Source organism: Vombatus ursinus, unplaced genomic scaffold (assembly GCF_900497805.2).
Source record: "Vombatus ursinus unplaced genomic scaffold, bare-nosed wombat genome assembly UNPS02014810.1, whole genome shotgun sequence".
NCBI classification, from domain to species: domain Eukaryota; kingdom Metazoa; phylum Chordata; class Mammalia; order Diprotodontia; family Vombatidae; genus Vombatus; species Vombatus ursinus.
In genome coordinates, this window is record NW_020954588.1 from 49,980,098 (window position 1) to 49,997,861 (window position 17,764).

At 48.3% G+C, this 17,764-nt stretch overlaps 1 protein-coding gene across 3 annotated transcripts in view; it reads right to left on the reverse strand.

Moving 5' to 3' along the window:
- The window catches only part of THAP4 (THAP domain containing 4), a 65,893-nt gene that overhangs the window by 15,127 nt on the left and 33,002 nt on the right, over positions 1-17,764 (reverse strand). For all 3 annotated transcript variants that reach the window (XM_027876040.1, XM_027876039.1, XM_027876041.1), the window contains 3 exons: positions 7,235-7,394; positions 3,351-3,460; positions 2,214-2,317 (listed from right to left, as the gene is read on the reverse strand). In XM_027876040.1, coding sequence (XP_027731841.1) covers positions 2,214-2,317; positions 3,351-3,460; positions 7,235-7,394 — 374 coding nt within the window. The remainder of the gene's footprint in view (positions 1-2,213; positions 2,318-3,350; positions 3,461-7,234; positions 7,395-17,764) is intronic.

The following is a 17,764-nucleotide window of genomic DNA, read 5'->3' on the forward strand; positions in this document are numbered from 1 at the left end:
AAAGAGCCCAGGAGAGAAGAATGCCCTTGTATGGGCTCAGTCACTGGGGCCTGCCCTGCCAGACACCCACAGAAATGCTCAGCTCAGCTGAGTCACAGGGAACAACGCCAGGCCCAGAACTCCCCTGCTGGGAATATCCCTCTTCTCACAGGGAGGTGGAGCTGTGTATTCTTTCTGCCACTTTGAGAATTCAGAATGATAACGCCCAAGTGGGTCCCGCAGGAGAGATCCCAGGGGGATCGCCCCCCATCTCTGCAGAGGTGGGGGACTCCGGCCAGAGGCGACATGCTGCTTAGCTTGGCTGACCTGCTGCTAGGAAGGATAGCTCATTCTAAGAAAGAAAGGGGAGGGATGCACAGGCCGATGCAGATGAAACACAAACAAAAAGCCATCAATAAAGATGCACTGTAGCAACCAAGATTAGAAGGAAAGCAGAAAATCGGGAAAGTCTCTCTGATAAGGGCCTCATTTCTAAAATACCTAGAGAATTAAGTCAAATTTACAAGAATGCAAGTCATTCCCCAACTGATAAACGGTCAAACGATACAAACAGGCAGTTCTCAGATAAAGAAATTTAAGCCATCTATAGTCATATGAAAAAATGCTCTAAATCACTATTGATTAGAGAAATGCAAATCAAAACAACTCTGAGTACCACATCACACCTGTCAGATTGGCCAACGTGACAAAACAGGAAAATGATAAATGCTGGAGAAGGTGTGGGAAAACTGGAACACTAATGCATTGTTGGTGGAGTTGTCAAATGATCCAACCATTTTGGAGAGCGATTTGTAACTATGCCCAAAGGGCTATCAAAATGTGCATACCCTTTGACCCAGCAATAGCACTTCTAGGGCTATATCCCAAGGAGATCATACAAACAGGAAAAGGAGCCACATATACAAAAATATTTATAGCAGCTCTTTGTGTGGTGGCAAAGAATTGGAAATTGAGAGGATGTCCATCTGCTGGGGAATGGCTGAACAAGTTGTGGTATATGATGTAATGGAATACTATTGTGCTATAAGAAATGACGAGCCGGCAGACTTCAGAAAAACCTGGAAAGACTTGCATGGTCTGATGCTGAGTGAAGTGAGCAGAACCAGGAGAAGGTTGTTCCCAGTAACAGCCACGTTGTGTGATGACTAATATTGATAAACTTGACCCTTCCGGCAATGCAAGGATCTAAGACATCTCCAAAAGTCTCATGATGGAAAATGCTCTCCACATCCAGAGAAAGAACTGTGGAGTTTGAATGCCGATCAAAGCACACCATTTGCTGTTTTTTTTCTTCTGTTTTGTTTTGTTTCCTCTTTCTGGTGGTTCCTCCTGTTGGTTCTAATTTTTCCTCATAACATGACTAATGTGAAAATATGTTTAATAGGAGTGTGTCTGTATAGCCTATATCAGATTGTGTGCTGTCTTGGGGAGGGAGGGGGAGAAAGATTTAAAACTCAAAAGCTTATGGAAGTGATTGTTGATAAATCAAAATAAACTAATAAAAAAAAACATGCATCGTAAAAGCACCGAAGCAAAGATGAAGGGGGACTCAGCAGAGTCTAAAGAGGACGCCTAACTCTCCCCTCTGAGCTTTGTAGGCACTTTCTTAAAAATCAAACCAGCGTCAGATTTCCAAAGTCAGCATCTTGTTTGCCGACGTCTCCATAAACTGCACTGATACGAGCAGGTCGCTGACTCGCACTCAGCCACGGCCTGGCTTTCGGAAGGCCTTCTGCACTCCCAGCACGGTGGAGAACTCCAGGCCTCCACGGCCTCCATCGTCCCCCGGAGCCTCTTGGGCGCACGCCGGTGACCCTGACTTCTGGACCATCTGCACCTGTTGCCTAAGCCGACAGGCCTCGAGGCCCGGCCCAGCAGCGATTCTATGCCGGCTGCCCCGTCTGGACCGGCTGCACCCTGAGTCGCTGGACAGAGAAGCTACGCTAATGACATCACTGCTCCTTGAAATGTGGAAGTCGTAAAGATGGCACCTGTTCCCCGGGGAATCAGGTGCACAACGAATTCTGCCCAGATGTCATTGGTCTGGTTTGTGAGAAAGTGACTAATGCTTACGAGGAGTTTCAAGGAGGATGACAGCTCTGGGGCAGGCTCTGAGCCGAGTGCTTACAAACACACCCTCCTGTGACCCAAGGCGGTGTCGTGGCGGGCATCTCCAGAGGGGTGCATCCCCAAAGGGGCAGACGGGCTCTCACCTGCTCCACGCGGGGCTCTGCAGCAAAGGAGATCCGGGCGATTGAGTGAGACGCTATACACAGCTCCTGCCCATTCACTTCGCCCTCCTCCACTTCGACAATACCTAAAAGAACAAGTTCCATCCTTTAGCAGGGGTGGTCCCCAAAGCCTGGCACTGGGGGCTCCTGGTGCAGCTGCTTTGCCTCGACTGTGGGGAATCCAAGCTGGGCCCTTGCCCGGCTTGCACCTGTGCACTGAATGTTGAGCTGAAACCGCCCATTTCCCTGAAATTTGTGCCTTAAGTCACCCAGAGTCCTGGTGAATTCTGATTCTATCACTCCACACCCAGGCCCTCACGGCTGGTCACAGGGGGTGCAGACGCTGCCAAGCTCCGTTACCCTGGACGAGTCACTTCACCTGCTCCTCCACTTCCTGGGCAGTTACTGAGCAGGGTGGGCTGGACAGCCTCCCCATTAGTGTCCCAGGGGCTACACCTCTCCCTTCAGTCCCACCTGGGGGCACTGGGCTAGGCAGGAACGTAAGAAGGTTCTAGACTCTGTCCAATTTGCTCTAGGATGGCACAGCGCTGAGTCAGGGCTCTACCCTCCTAAGTCTAAACTCCTGCCCTACCTCCAGGTGATGGATACACAGAAACATGGTCAAGTGGGTTCATGACTGACGTGGTTGGGAGGAGCGTCTCAGGGCCACCAAAAAGATAATCAAACCTGCCCCAGAAAGGAGCCTTCTCTCACTAGCAGACCTCGAAAGTGGTGACAGAGGCGTGACCCACTGCCCCTTTCCCTCCCTCGGGGCCCCGGAGCTGCGGCTGGCAGCCACGGACACCCAAAATCCCAGCAGGGAGCCAAACGCTCCTGTAGGCTGACCCCACCCCTCCCCCACATGCTGGAGGAGGGGGAGGGAGTCACCAAAAGCAGTCTCCCTGACCTTTCTTCTTCAAACATGGAGGTCACCCTGACCTCCATCTTCCCTTCCTCTTCTCCCTTCTCCAACAGCAGCCAAGACGGTGCTTGGGACCCTCTCCCTAATAGCCTTGCACGGAGCCCAGCATGGCAGCAGCCTGGCCCTCCTGGCACACTTCTACTCCGCCCTGAGCAGGAATGACCTGGGATCCTAAGGACCTGAGCCGAGGCTAGTACCTGTGTTTTGGGCGCTGACAAAGGCCACCTTGTTGGAATCAGGCTTGAGACGGATGAATCCACACTCTCTGTGCATTGGCTTCTTAGTGTCTGGATGGAAGGCATTGAACCTAGGCAGGGAAATCAGGAATCATCAAACTGTAAGGGCAGCCCGAGAGACTTCTGTGATACCCAAAACACTGCCAGGGGAATACAGACATTTTAAATGTGACAACAATAATAAGCCCATTTCGTTCCCACAGAAGGGGGAGACGTGCGCTCAGCTCAGGAGGAAAACTTTGGTCTCAGAAATTTCAGTTCAGTGATGGAAGTTTGACATTTCTGACATGATTATCTTAACCTTGGCCAAGCTCAGTGCCCCACACCAAGCCTCATGTTCAGGCAGCCCGGATTCCAGCCCATGCTCTGGTGATAGGTTTGAAGAAATGTGAGTGATTTGTGATTGTTCTTTCTCAGGCAAGTAAGCCCCAAGGCCATGAGCGCTGTTCCCTCTCGATATGGCATAGTGCCTGGAGCACAGTAGGCCCTCAATAAATGTTTAGTGACACAGGGCAACACAGCAAAGCTGTGCGATTGACCACACTGCAAGTCACTGCAGCCTTCTGAAGCCCAAATGCCTTTTCGCTAAAAATGGGTAGTCCTGCCTTACCATGAAGGGCGCTGCAAGGACCACGTGGGTGGACCCATGCAGGACTCCGTGAAGGTTTCTAAAGCCACTGACAAGGGTGACAGCAAAGCGCCACGTCCACGCTGGCTGCCACAATCAGCTATGGCCAGCTCGGTAAGACAAGAGACGGAACCACCCCACCCCCTTTGCTCAGGGTGTTCTCTCCATCAGCTCAGGGACAGGAAATGCTTGGAGAACACCACAAGGTTCACGCGGCACCTTCCTCCCAAAGACCTTGTGAGCGAGGCAGGACAAGTTACTACCACCCCCATTTTAAAGACAAGGAAACTGAGACTCCGAGGCCCCCAGGACAAAAATAAGCATTAGTTAAATTCCAGGACTTTGTACTGTCTGCCCAGAGTGACTCTGCCTTTCCCATCATGGTCCAGCTTAACAGAAAACCTATAATTGTAGCTCCCATTGGCTTAAAAAAGAGCAAACCTTATTGAACTCAAAAACAGTAGCTGGGTTGCAGGCCAAAGGAGAGAAAGCCCCCATGTCACTAGAGGAAGGAGAGCAGAAACCACCAGGGACAGACAATTCAATTTCCAAGACCAAAACCAAAATCAAAAGCTGACTTTCTTCCTCCCTTTCCTTTCCCTTCTTTCAATAATCCTTTCCCACCCACTAACTTACCTACTTGGAGGAAACAAAACATTTTCCCTATGCAACTGCTAATTCTTTCCAACCCCAGAAAACTTAATGGGAAGGTAGGTTTCTGAGAGGCCCCGTGGCCTTTCTGCGAGACATTTGCTCCAATCCAAGAATAATCCTGTTTGGTTAAATTAAAACTGCCCAGCATGGTCTCATGCCCTTTCATTTCACTATTCCAGTTCTATTAAATTAAATCTAGGAAGGAATCTAGGGGCAACTTCAAAGAGGGGAAGAATCATCCACTTAATTTGGCCATAAAAAGGACCCGGCCACCAACAAATGGCTAAAAACAGTGGGGACAAAGCCTGTTTAAATTCTGATCACCTTCCATCACTGCAAAGACCAGTGTTTAGTTCAGTGGCACAGAACTTGGTTCCGGCTCCTCTCTGCCACCTGCCAATAGTGTGACATCTGGGGGCACAGCTGTGCTCTCCCCCACAGGAGGATCCATCTTTTGAACCTGAGGCTTCTCCGAGACCACCCCTCAACAGCTTAGGGTCAGCACCAGGAGACGCAGTGGACTGGGGGCTTGTTGCTTTCTATCCCTCCTGGGGGCAGTCAGGCAGGGCTTCTTCCCCACCTTTCCCACTAAGACCAATGTGAAAAAGTGTCACGAAGTCACAAGAATACAGAGTCCCCAAGCAATCCCACATTCATTTTTCCATTTAATGATCCTGGGGCCAGAGACCCCAAAGGTGCCCTTCCACATCAGACATGATGCTGCCCTTGAGAAGGGTTGCTGGCTTTCGGCTCCAGCCTAGACGAAGGCTTTCTGGGCCTGGATGTTTACATGCAGAACCTTCCCAATGGGCGTGAGCAGGACTTTCTGGCTCAGTCTGTAGAGGTATCTTAGCTCTCTTGGGAGCACCGATCTTCCTTTAGCAAACTGAGGGCACTTGGTTTAAAAAAAAAAAAGAAGGGTCCCCGTGGGTCTCACACCTCGAGGTCACCTATAAACTGGCCTCTTATAAGCCACTCTACTGACTCCATCTCATATACCACCGTGTTAAGCCCATGGTCTCCTCTGTTTACTGATTACTTGGAATATCCCATTGCTTCAGCTAAGGTAGGAGGACCATGGGTATGGAACACGGTACATGTTTTTAGACTTTTCAATGCACTGACTGGTTTTGCTAGTTTTTTTCTTCTGTCCTTTTTGTCTTTTCTGTAAAAAAATATCATCTGTTACATGGGATTGCTCTCCAGGAGCAAGGGACAGAGATACTGGGAAAAATTCTGATTATATAAAAAACAAAGCTTTACTTTAAGTAATTCTGCTCAGGTGACCTCTTTTCATGTTCAAATAGTCAATAAGCATTTCTTAAGTTTGGGGCTGGGAACACGACACAGAGGTTGCAGTCTTGGCCCTGAAGGAGCTTCCCTTCTAGCCATGGGCCTCTGGCCTTCGTGAAGGGGGAAGGTTAGAGAACCAACTGGCCACCAGGCCCAGTGAGGCCTCACAGGCCTCGGATCTGAATGGGCCGCCCTGTTGGCCAATCAGCTTGCGTGTGGAGAACTTGGGGTTCAGATGCAGGGAAAGTGAACCACTGGCTCTCTGGGGGAAGAATAGATGCATGACACTCAGTTTAAGCTGCATTAACATTTCCTCCATCACTTTGTTAAGTCAAAACAATCAACAAACAATTGATCAAGCCCTGATTTACAGGCTTGCTGATTTCTGAGGTGCAAATGCTAATACTGAAAATTTAACCATCAGCTCTCTGGAGCTGGAGCGGGGCTCAAGCACACCCCTGCTTAGAGGCCTAATTAAGCTAAATATGCGTATGAAATATTGATTGAAGTAGGCCTTACAGCCCAAGCACAGCTACAGAGTTCTGTGCCTGTCAAAACAGTCAATAATTTTAACCAGAGGAAACTTCTATGCTGGCACTTGAAAGATGGACATGGACCCTTTCTGTGAACATGCAAGCCAGCTGCCTGACTGAGAAGGGCACGAAAGGGGCATTTCTCCCAAATGCCACTGTCCGGTTGGACTGCATTGTTCCCAAAAGGTGGTTTTTTTCATCAGGTCCATTCTTAATGAGACACAATCACGACCAAATTCATGATATGAAAAGACAAACTCTGACTACACCAATTCCAGTGGCTTCCAACTACCTCTAGGATAGAATCTAAACTCCTTTGTTTAGGTTTTAAACCCTACACTAACCTGATCATAACCTAGCTTTCCAGGCTCACTGGACATTACTCTCCCCTCCCACAACTGTGCTGTCTAAACTGGTTTTCTCCCTGTCCCTCACATATGACATTTCACCTCCCATCTCTACGGACCTTTGTTCTAGCCATCCGTCCCTGGAATGTCTTTCCTCCTTATTGTGACTCATAGAACTCCTCTATTCTTTTATAGTTCAGCTTAAGCACCATCTTCAGTATAAAGCCTTCTCTGACTCCCTCAAGCACTACAGCCCTACCTCTCCCAAATGACCATGTATTTAACTACTTTGTATATATCTGTATGCTGTATATGCATGTGACTTGTTGTTTTCTCCACTAAAATGTAAAATCATAAAAAAAGAAAAGACAAACTGAATTTTCAACTTACGAGAAGTTCAGCATTGGCTGGCCTACGTGAGTGATGTGCACCTCCTCCAGGTAATGGAAAGGCTGCAGGGTCGGGTAGATGCCGTCTCCCGGGGGTTCAGAGAGCCAGGTGCCCAGCAACCAGGAGAGAGGCTCAATGCTAGGGTTCATCTTAGGGGGCTCTGAAGACAACAAGGCAGGCAGGGTTAGAATGCGGCCATGTCACCGGCTCAAACCACAGCGTGAGGGACTAGTCCAACCCACTCATTTAATAGGAGGCAATGAAGGTGAAGCCAGGTGGTGGAGGGACTCCAGGCTCCAGGTCAGAAAGCTTGCTCTGGGCTCGAGACCCAGATCACATAAGCACCAGTTCAGCACTCCTGGACATTCATTTGCTTACTAGTTTTCTCTTGTCCGTTAGCATCTGAACACGTGTTGGTTCCCAACTACTTTGTGGTGGTCCACACTACTGAGAAGCTGGGACAGAATGGAACCGCCAGGCCACTAGCCACGGTCAGTTTCCTGGGATCCAGCTCCCACCCATGGTGGGGGTGGGGGGAGAACCCAGCTGACATAGCCCCTTCCTGCCAATAGCTTCTGGAGATGGCTACAGTAAGACCAGTGGGAGCCTTGAAGTCACTGCCAGCCTTGGCCAGAACTGGACGTTATGATGCTTCTGCTGCTAATTGACGGGGATGAAGGACTGACAGAACGGGAGAAGGGGACTGATAACAATAATGCATTTGGTGGGAGAGATTCAGGTCCAGACTCCTGAGGGACTTTCACTGGGGCTGCACAATACGCCTGATGGCGCCTACAAAGTAATAAGCCAAAGCTGTACGCGACGGCATGACTCTCAGAACATCTCCACTGAAAAGAGTGGGAGCCCCATGTACGGAGCTGCCCACCCTGGGAATGGTGACATGAGGAGAGAGAGAGAGAGGTGAGAATTATAGGCGAGGGAGGGGGAAAGGCTACTGTTCTAATGAGTCTAAAAGGTTCCCCAGGGACCTCCCCCATTAGAGTGCCCCCAAAAATCAATTCAGCACATGGAAAACGAATACTCCGATTTCCAGGTAAGCAAATTCAGCTGAAAATCTTGTGAGAAACCTTGCCTGAAAGACATTTAATATTATAAAACACAAGAAAGTTTCTGAATGTGAACAACGAAGTGCAAAGGTATAAATGATGAAAACATATCTCACTTAAAGGGGTGAAACAAACAGAAAATAAATCCATTTAAAAGGCTAGATCTAACAAAAAAAAAAAGACTAGATCTAGCTGGGGAGATGTTTTTTAATCAACTAAACCTAGATAGAATCAGTGAAAAGAAAGAGTCCCTGACACCAGCTGCTGCCAAGGGAATGGATCTCATGAAAGGAGTAATGAGTACACCTTTGATGGTGGGACACCATTTGTTTACCTAAGTTTATTGTGACAAGCACACGTGAGGAAAGTAAATGAATGCCTGGCACCATTTCAGAGCATTGTGAACTTTACAAAGTTTAGGCTGAAAATTAAAAGCGGACTCAGGAAAGGATAGTATCTATCACACAAGAATATATGGAACAGGATACAGTGAAATAGACGATGCCCAGTTAAGAGGAGATGTGAGCTATATACACATCCCACACCAAACAAGCTAACATTCAGAGGAACTCTATGGAGTATTTTTATAATGCTTGTAATTGAGGACACATATATAAGCAGAAATGGTGAGGCCCAAGAAAGCCCACGCATATTAGAGAAACACTAGTCAAGAGAGACAAACACACCAATAATCAGCAAGAATGGCCCAATGGAATGTCTAGACCAGTGCTTCTTAAATTTTAGTTGAGACTCCACATGGGGTTTAAATTTAAGATGTGCTGAAGGGGTCTCAAGTGGAAAAAGTTTAAGAAGCTCTGGTCTAGACCAATATTGGCTGCTCTCCAACCCCTACCCCCAAGAACTCTCAAACTCACAGAAAATCAAAACTGGAGGAAACTTTTCAGGTCACAATTCCTTTTTCCTCCAAATGAGGACCTTCAGGCACTAGGAGGATATTCACCCAAGATCAAGATGGCTGAATTTGAACTGGGATCATCTGACTCTGGGTCATTGCTAATAAGAACCACCAGTCTTTATATAGTGCTTTAAGGTTTACAAAGCACAAGGCTTTTCTCATTTTAGCCTCACAACTCTGAGGTGCTATTGTCTCCATTTTATAGATCAGGAAACTAAGGCAGACAGGATCCTTAGCTATCTCCACTGCGACACCTTTCTACTCTACATCAGCTGCCTCATACTTCAATATTTCAAGCATCTGGGATTTCACCGACATGTGTATACCCTTCACTGATAAAGATTACAACCCCTCTGTGCCTTGATATATGGATTTGAGGGTTCCTGTGGCCATCTGTAGCCAGTTTGATGATGAGGCCTCTCCAAACTCTGCTAGACCAGTCTTTTGACATCTCCAAAGCCTTTCTGAAAGAGCGTCGCCAGGTACTGTCTTTAAGAACTGAGGGGTACGTCCACTTCAGGATGAGGTATTATTAGAGTAAGCCTTTGTTGGAGGGGCTGCTCTCGTAGTGAGGGGAAAATGGTCCTTTTTCTAGCTAACAGGCATCTATGTCTTTTATTGCTTCCCTCTAAAATAGCCAATGAACAAAGAGCAAAGAGGAGTAATTTGAACTGAACTAAGAAAATTCCATAGAAAACACTAACAAAGTTCACCCAAATTCAAGCTGTTGTATTGCCGAAAATTCTCCTTAAAAATAATGCTGCAGAAAAAAAAATAATAATGCTGCAGGAACAGCTAGGTGGCACAGTGGATAGAGCACCGGCCTTGGAGTCAGGAGGACCCGAGTTCAAATCTGGCCTCAGACACTTGACACTTACTAGCTATGTGACCCTGAGCAAGTCACTTAACCCCAACTGCCTCACCAAAAAAAAAAAAAGAATAATAATAATGATAACGCTGCTCATTATCTTTCAGTCTACCCCACAGTCAGGCCGGGATCTAAAGGGCTGTTTGCATATGGCGCTCAGTTAGATCTCTGCCTGATGTAGGTAGAAAAGCTGTACAATTTGTATGTCACCCTCAAATTTTCAAATGGATACCAGCGAACTTATAGGGCTTGAATTTCTGGGCAAGTGTTTCATTAATGGAAGAGAAAAAGCAATTATTAAGTGCTTACTATGTACTCAATGCTGAGGATGCCAACAGATAACCAAGAGAGCCCCTGCTCTGCAGGGGCCAGCTCTAAATGGGGGCTCAGGGTCAGGTTCAGTCTTTGGATGATGGAAAGGCCAGGGAGTTCTCAGGCAGATGGCAAGTACCCCTGCCCCAGTCTTAGGGAGTGACGGCAGGAGAGAGGAGCATTTTTTCTTCAAATTCTGACACACAGTGAGAGTTTTCAGGCTATCTGCTACTATAAAAACATAGGAGAGGAAAAGGAACATGAAAGAATTGGTGCATGGGAGAAGTCTTTGTGGGAGTCTGCCCCAGGGCAGTCAGCTGCTGCTGATTCAGAAGAAATGAGTAAGAACCAGGCAGAACCAGATTGGGTGAGACACCGGCAGGGGCAACCCCGCGAGGAAGCCCACGCATTCCTGCCCCATGCAGAAGGCAGAACTCCGGACCCAGGAGTCTGGCAGGAGCCAAAGAGCAGGCAGGCTGGGAACGGGTGGCTATTACTTTTGTAAGGCTTCTGCTGCCCTTCTCAAGGGCTTCCTGATGAGGCTCCACAGTTTAGGGATCACTGGGTTGGGAGGGAAGAGAACCACAGCATTTCTTTAAGGGGGGTGGTCCCATTTGATTTCTTTCCAAACCTTCTACTCTTTGACATAAACAAATTAAAAAGTTACCAAAATGTTAATGTGGAAAACAGTCCCTCAGTGACCCTGGCAAATGGCTCTGCCCCTGGGGCCTTTCCAACTCTCCAGCCAGGATGCTGTGGTCCCAACACACACACAAACACACACACAAACACACACATACGCCTCTTCTCGGCTAGGAGACAGCTACAATGAGTTCAATGCCAAATGTCATGGAAAATCAGCCGCCTGGACCATGCTTGCCCCCTAGTGGACATGCGACGCAACAGTCAGACTGGTGCACGGGGCTCAGCCTCTCAGATCTTGTTTCTCACCCAGGGCATTTACAATGTACACGAAGAAATGACTGACTGTACCTCCGGGCACTGTTACCTGGTGAAATTGGTCCCTTCTTTCGAGGCCCAGCTCAGGTACCACCAGATCTTCCCTTAGCTCTCCCTGATTCCCCAAACTTCTCTCCTTCTTGAAACTCTCATGAAGAAGGCGCTCTGACAGTCACTTTTCATATTATTAAATCATCTGTGTTGGAGTTCCCTGGCTCAGGTTAAAGGGCTATGGGGGCCTTTCTGGGCCAGCCCTCCTGAAGGCTGGGACAGGTTCACTTGCCCGGGGCCCTCAGGAAATGTGGGGCAGAGCCCAGATGGGAGCCGCCTCCAGGCACCACCTCTGGACCCTGGACTGCCTGAAGGCCCAGTGATCTCAGGCATTTTCCCAAGCAGGCTCCCCCCTGCTTGTCTTCTGTGATGGGGGAGAGCACCTGCTCCCCCAACCCAACACAAAATCAACTCCCTGAGGGCAGGGGCAGGCTTGTTTCACCTCAGCATTGCTTAGCAATAAAACATTTTGCCAAATTGAATGTTCACCCCCAACCACCAACCACGTGAAAACTTTTGCGAAAATACATAAACTGTGAGGAGCGAGGTTTTGTCGAAGCTAAGCTCTTTCCAAGATGGACTCCAACGAAACTCTGGCCCCATCCGTCATGGCCTCCTGCGCATCCCGGCTCAGCCCAGGGATTGGCCAGAGGACTGTCCTTGGGGCCTTGGCCCAAACTGGTAGTGTGAGCCGGGAAGAGCCGGCCCCTCGGGGCTGCAGGGAGAGAAGGTGCCAACCTGCACAGGGGAAGCCCCTACACCAGTGTGGGTCCCTGCTGGCCGCTTTACCGACGGACAACCACAAATTAACATGATCTATGTTGGATTTTTATTGATTTTGTTCAAGCTTTCCCAATTATGTTTTCATCTGCCCTAGCTTCCTTGTGTTTTGTGGGCGTGCTACCCAAGTCGGACACCAGTGCCCTACAGTCAGGGTCCCAAGACCCTGCCCCTGTTCTGACTGCCAGTCTGAGGGCCTCCTCCTTCAGATCCTAGAGTCAAAAGGAAGTAGCAGCAGGCTGCGGCTTGGCCGGCAGACAGACACACGCCAGGGGAGGGAGCTGGGGCTTCCTGCTGGCACCCCCACTTCCACCCACACTCTGTGACCTATATTCGGCTCTCTTGGGCCATCTCCCCTCTCTTCTCCTCCAGGTGTCCCCGATGGTCGCTGTAACCAGATTTTGTTTATAAAACCATTGTGGGGGGATGACAAGCTGATCCCAATTCTCTCTGGGCCCTGAGCACTCTCAGGGAGACCCTGCTTGCCATACCTGATTAGTCCCGTTTTAACAGCATCAAGAGAGTGTATTTGTTCGATAAACTCCAGAGGTCCCCCACTTCCTCCTTGAGCCTGGCCATTTATCTCTTCCACAAGAACAGTATTTGATTCTTTGTCAAAAGCTTTGATATACTCTAGGGAAACCACACCTCCAGACAGGCAGCTCAGTGGCATGGTGCATAGAGCACTGGGCCTGAAGTCAGGAAGACTCATCTGCCTGAATTCAAATCCAGCCTCAGACACTTCCTAGCTGTGTGACCCTGGGCAAGTCACTTCACCCAATGTGCCTGAGTTTCCTCATCTGTAAAATGAGCTGGAGAAGGAAATGGCAAACCACTCCAGTATCTTTGCCAAGACAACCCCAAATGGGGTCACAAAGAGTCGAACACAACTGAATGACAACTGAACAGCGAAGCGCCTCCAGACAGCTAGAAGGCACAATGGACAGGGTGTTGGACCTCAAGACAGGAGGACTGAATTCAAATCCTGTCTCAGACACTTAGCTTTAGGAGTGACCCTGTGTGCCTCTGGGCACATTGGCTCTCCTCTGCCTCTTTGGGTTTCTTCAGCTGCCAGATGAGGAGAATAGGAGTAGCTCCCTCCCAGAGCTCTTCTGAGAATCAAATGAATCTCTGCTAACATGTAGGCGTCCCCTGGTCTAGCAATCCTTCCTCCAGAGTCCAAAGGGGTTAGTCTGGCACGACCTACTCTTGAGGAGGCCTCCCTGGCTCTGACTGCAATATTCCACCTTTCCCTGTGGAGCAAGAGCACTGGGCCAGGAGCGGAAGCCCACTTAGTCCTCACGAGAATCCACGAGCTTCCACTGGGAGACGAGATCCCCATGTTCCTTCCAGGCTTGGGCCCCGCTCCCGTTCTCCATTGCCTTTCAAAGATCAGTCGCAGTGACCCTACACACAGTCAGACCTACTAGGTCCTATGGTTGTCTGGACCCATTATCGAGGCTATCTTGGTGCTAACTACTGCCCTATTTATCTTGTGGAGAAAACGAACAGCCCGTATGACTGCAGGAAAACTTCTGACCCCTGCTTAGCTGAATGGTCTTTAGGTCCCTCTGGCTCTACATTCATAATCCTATGATCCTGAGGCTCCAATCACCCAGAGCCATAGGCCCAAGGGCATCCTAGGCCTGTCACTGACTCCAGTGTAGCTCTGGTATCGGCCCTCATGGTGGTACTGCCTCCCACACAGGCCTAACTGCAGATCTGAGGCCCTTCCAGCTCCCAACCGACGACCCTTTAATCCTTCTCACTCCCAGAGGGTCCGAGAGAAGAGCAGCCAGGGGCCCTAGGGAGACCGGTTAAAGCAAATGAGAATGAGCTAGGAGAAGGACCAGTTAGAGGAGAATACGGCAGCCGTGTTCTGCTCTGGGGGGGGTTTCATGCAAAGACGATGCAGACTCTGGGGCTGCTGGGCCCTAGGGAGCAGAACAAGGGGCTAGGGTAGAGGCTACAAAAAGTCCAACTGAGACTTAACCCAAGGACAAAAATCTCTGCTCAAACCCAGGAAGAGCGAAGCGGGTCACCCTCCTAGGAAGCCTTCAAGCCAGGATGGTTGACTGTCTAGGCAGGCGCCTCTGTCATCCCTCCCAGTCTGGGGTTCTGTCAAGTGATGTCCTTCACAGAAGGACTGGAGTCAGGTGAGTCCTGGATTCAAATCCTGGCCTTTAATTGCTAGTTGTGTGACCCCAGGTAGGTCCCTTACTGTCTCTGAGCCTATTAATGGAACCCCTAAAGTATTTACATCTCCCAAGGCTATGGGGAGGCTCATGAGAGGTGACAAGAAAGCATTTTGTAAACCTCCAAAGTGCCAGATAAGCGACTGTCAACTTATGTTCATTATCATTAACTATGATTATTAACTTAGATCAGTTTTAAATGATTTGGGGTTTTCTGGGCTCACATCAATGTTTCTTCTGAGGTCAACATGATAAGGACTGTGTTCACTGAAAATGGAATCTCAGATCCCAAAGTCCTCCCCGCTAGAAGATTTGTTCTCCATGACTGAACACTACCAACTGTTCATGAGAAAAACACAGAAAATCAGTTCAGCGTGTCTGCCTGTAAACTTGGGCCTGTCACTTACCAGCAGAGCCAGGGTCACGAAGATCAAACAGTTTATATAATAAACGCCATTTGTTTGAAGGGATTCAATGAAATAATAGAAATTTGACATGGAATATCAGGAAAGATTAGTAAAGAGAAGACCATGAACATTAAGTGACTAGAATGCACACGAGAAGAAGGGAGCTGGAAACCTAAATCCTGGTTCTGAAACCCATCCTTAGGAATAGTTCTATAGCTCTGTCTGTAACTTGAAATTAAATGTGAAATGACTAAGATGGGGTTAAGATTATCTACAAACTCGATCAAGCTGAGCTTCCAAAAATCAATTCAAACCCAACTTTTTGAAGATTTAATATTTCTATTTTAGACGTTGCCTGTCCCAGCAGCCTTTGATCTCAGGGATCAATCTGGCACGTGGACATCTATCACATTACTACAACAAAGTAAGTAAGTGGGAGGAAGAAGAACTTTCTGTGGTTGTGAAAAATATTTTACGTATGTACGTGTGTATATTCATATATATGTATATACACACATTATATTTATCTCTAAAATATTATCTATGTGTGAATGTGTGTATGTTCATATACATATATGTATATAAACGCACATATATGTGTTTAAAGGTGGAAGGCATAAGCATCTATACAGTGCCTGCCATGCGCCAGGCAATGGGCTAACCACTGTACAATTACTTCATTTGGTCCTCATGAGAACCTTGGGAGGTAGGTGCTATTATTATCCACATTTTACAGATAAGGAAACTGAGGCAAACAAATGTGAACTGACTTGCCTAGAGTCATGCAGTCAGTGTCTTAGGCCAGATCTGAACTCAGAATTTCCTGACTCCAAGTCTAGCACTCTATCCACTGTACCAGCAGCTGCCTTCTATCTATCTATCTAACTATCTATTAATAACATTTAACATATATCTTTAATTTTTAAGAATCAAAAGAAAAGAACTACAAGAAAAACTCTAAAATTCTATGCAAATATTGAAAACTATATTTTTGTGAAAGAGAAGAGTTCTTTTAGAGAAGAACTGAAAAAGAAGGGCCTGTATTTAATTATTCTGCCCTAAAACCCTTCTTGTCACGAAAGAACCTTTAACCTAAGTCTTCTTATGAAAGAAGAAAAGGGCCGATTTCAGAACGTTTTTAAGCCCTGGCTTTAGAGCCCACTTTTCAGCTGGGTCTTTTAGACATCAATTACCAGCACACACATTCCTTCAAATTAATCTCGTGGTTGCTCTGGCAAATGTTCCAGTGCTTTAGCCTGGCTACCTCTTCCACTCAGCACAGGGATTTGGGGTTTGCCTATAACCCTGCCCCTTGACCTCCCCATCTTCTCACACCTCTTCCCTTCCGCCATGTACTCTCAGAGCCAGGGCCACTGTCCCCCCCAGCTACTCTGTGCTAAGACCCGCCATCTCCTGACTCCAGATATTCCCTCAGGCTGTCCCCGGAGCCTGGGATGCTCTCCCTCCCCATCTCAGCTTCCTGGTTTCCCACGTCTTCTCCACGTCCCGCTAAGATCCACACTCTACAGGACCCTCTGCTGATCATTCCCTGGGTATCCTCCCCATAGCTTGTTTGGACATGGCTCATTTGCATGCTGTCCCCTCGATTAGACAGTGAGGTCCTAGAGGGCAAGGACTGCTTTTGTACTGCCAGGGCCTTGCACAATGCCTGGTGTGTATGCAGTAAGTGCTGAATAAATGCACTTTGATAATGAACACAGAAGAGGCTCCACACTGGTGACCCGATCCAGGAGGACCCATGCTGCTCTTTCCAGATTCACCAGGGATGACAGTCGCTAAGCCAGAAGGCCTAGGAGATGTCTTCAGCTTCTAGTCTACTTTTGCCCCTTCTAGCCCCCCCCCCCCGCCCACTTCTGGTTTCCTCTTCTAAGAAGAGGGAAGGGTTTCTTAGGCCCACTGCCAACACACCAGAGCCTGACATCTTCCATCACTACTTTCATTAAAGTATTGGGAGAAAGAAAAAGCAAGACTCTTTAACATCGTTCTTTTTAAAAATACAAAATCCATTGACATCAGATGAAACATGGAAGCCTGATCACTGTTGGCCTCTCTGAACAGATTAGGCAGGCCTGACAAGACACTTCTTTAGGCATGAAAAAGCACTTTTTTTCCATGACGTCCCTTCATGGAATCTCACCCCAAATGCTGGAGGTAGAAACAGGTCATTAAATAGAAATCTGAGCTCCTGGCAGAAACTTTATCTGTGCTGCTCTGGAAGATGGTGGAGCCATCCCAAGAAGGCCAAGGGAGGGAAAGGAGAAAGGGGGGAAAAAAACCAAAACCAAAACCAAACAAAACTTACAAGACGCTCCCTTGGCTGCTGCTGCTCCAGGGGCAGGGCAGCAGCCAGTGCCCAGGTCACTGCCACCTGCCTGGGGTGGGGAGCGCCGTTGGGAATGGGGAAAGGCTACCTCGCTGGACCACGTGCTTTTTGGGAGAGGATGCCAGGAAGAGGAGTGGCGGCCACGGCTGGAGAAATGTGGAAGAGGGCACCAGTGCCTCTGCTCATGCCCAGGAGCAGGGGCAGAAAGGAATGAAGAGAGAACCAGGAGCAGTCACCACTGGCATTGCCCACGGAACAGAAGTGAAGAAAGGGGCAAGCCACCACTGCCATTGTGCTCCCCCGAAATCAGACGGGATGGATGGACACAGGACCTGGGCAGCAGGGGGGAACCTGAGCCTCTGAATCTTCTCCAGCCATCCTCAATCCCATCACCTGGTCATCTCCCACACCCCACCTCTGGGGTAGAAAGAGGCAGAGACAAAAAGCAGGAGTGAAAACTGAGGCTGCCTCTCTAACAATGACACAATTGATATTTATACAGTACTTCACAGCTGTAAAGCACAGCATATGCATTTGAGCTTCACAGGAACCTTCAGATATAACAGATATTATCGGCTTTACTTTACAGATGAGGAAAGTGAAGCTTGGAAGTGCAATGACTGGCCTACG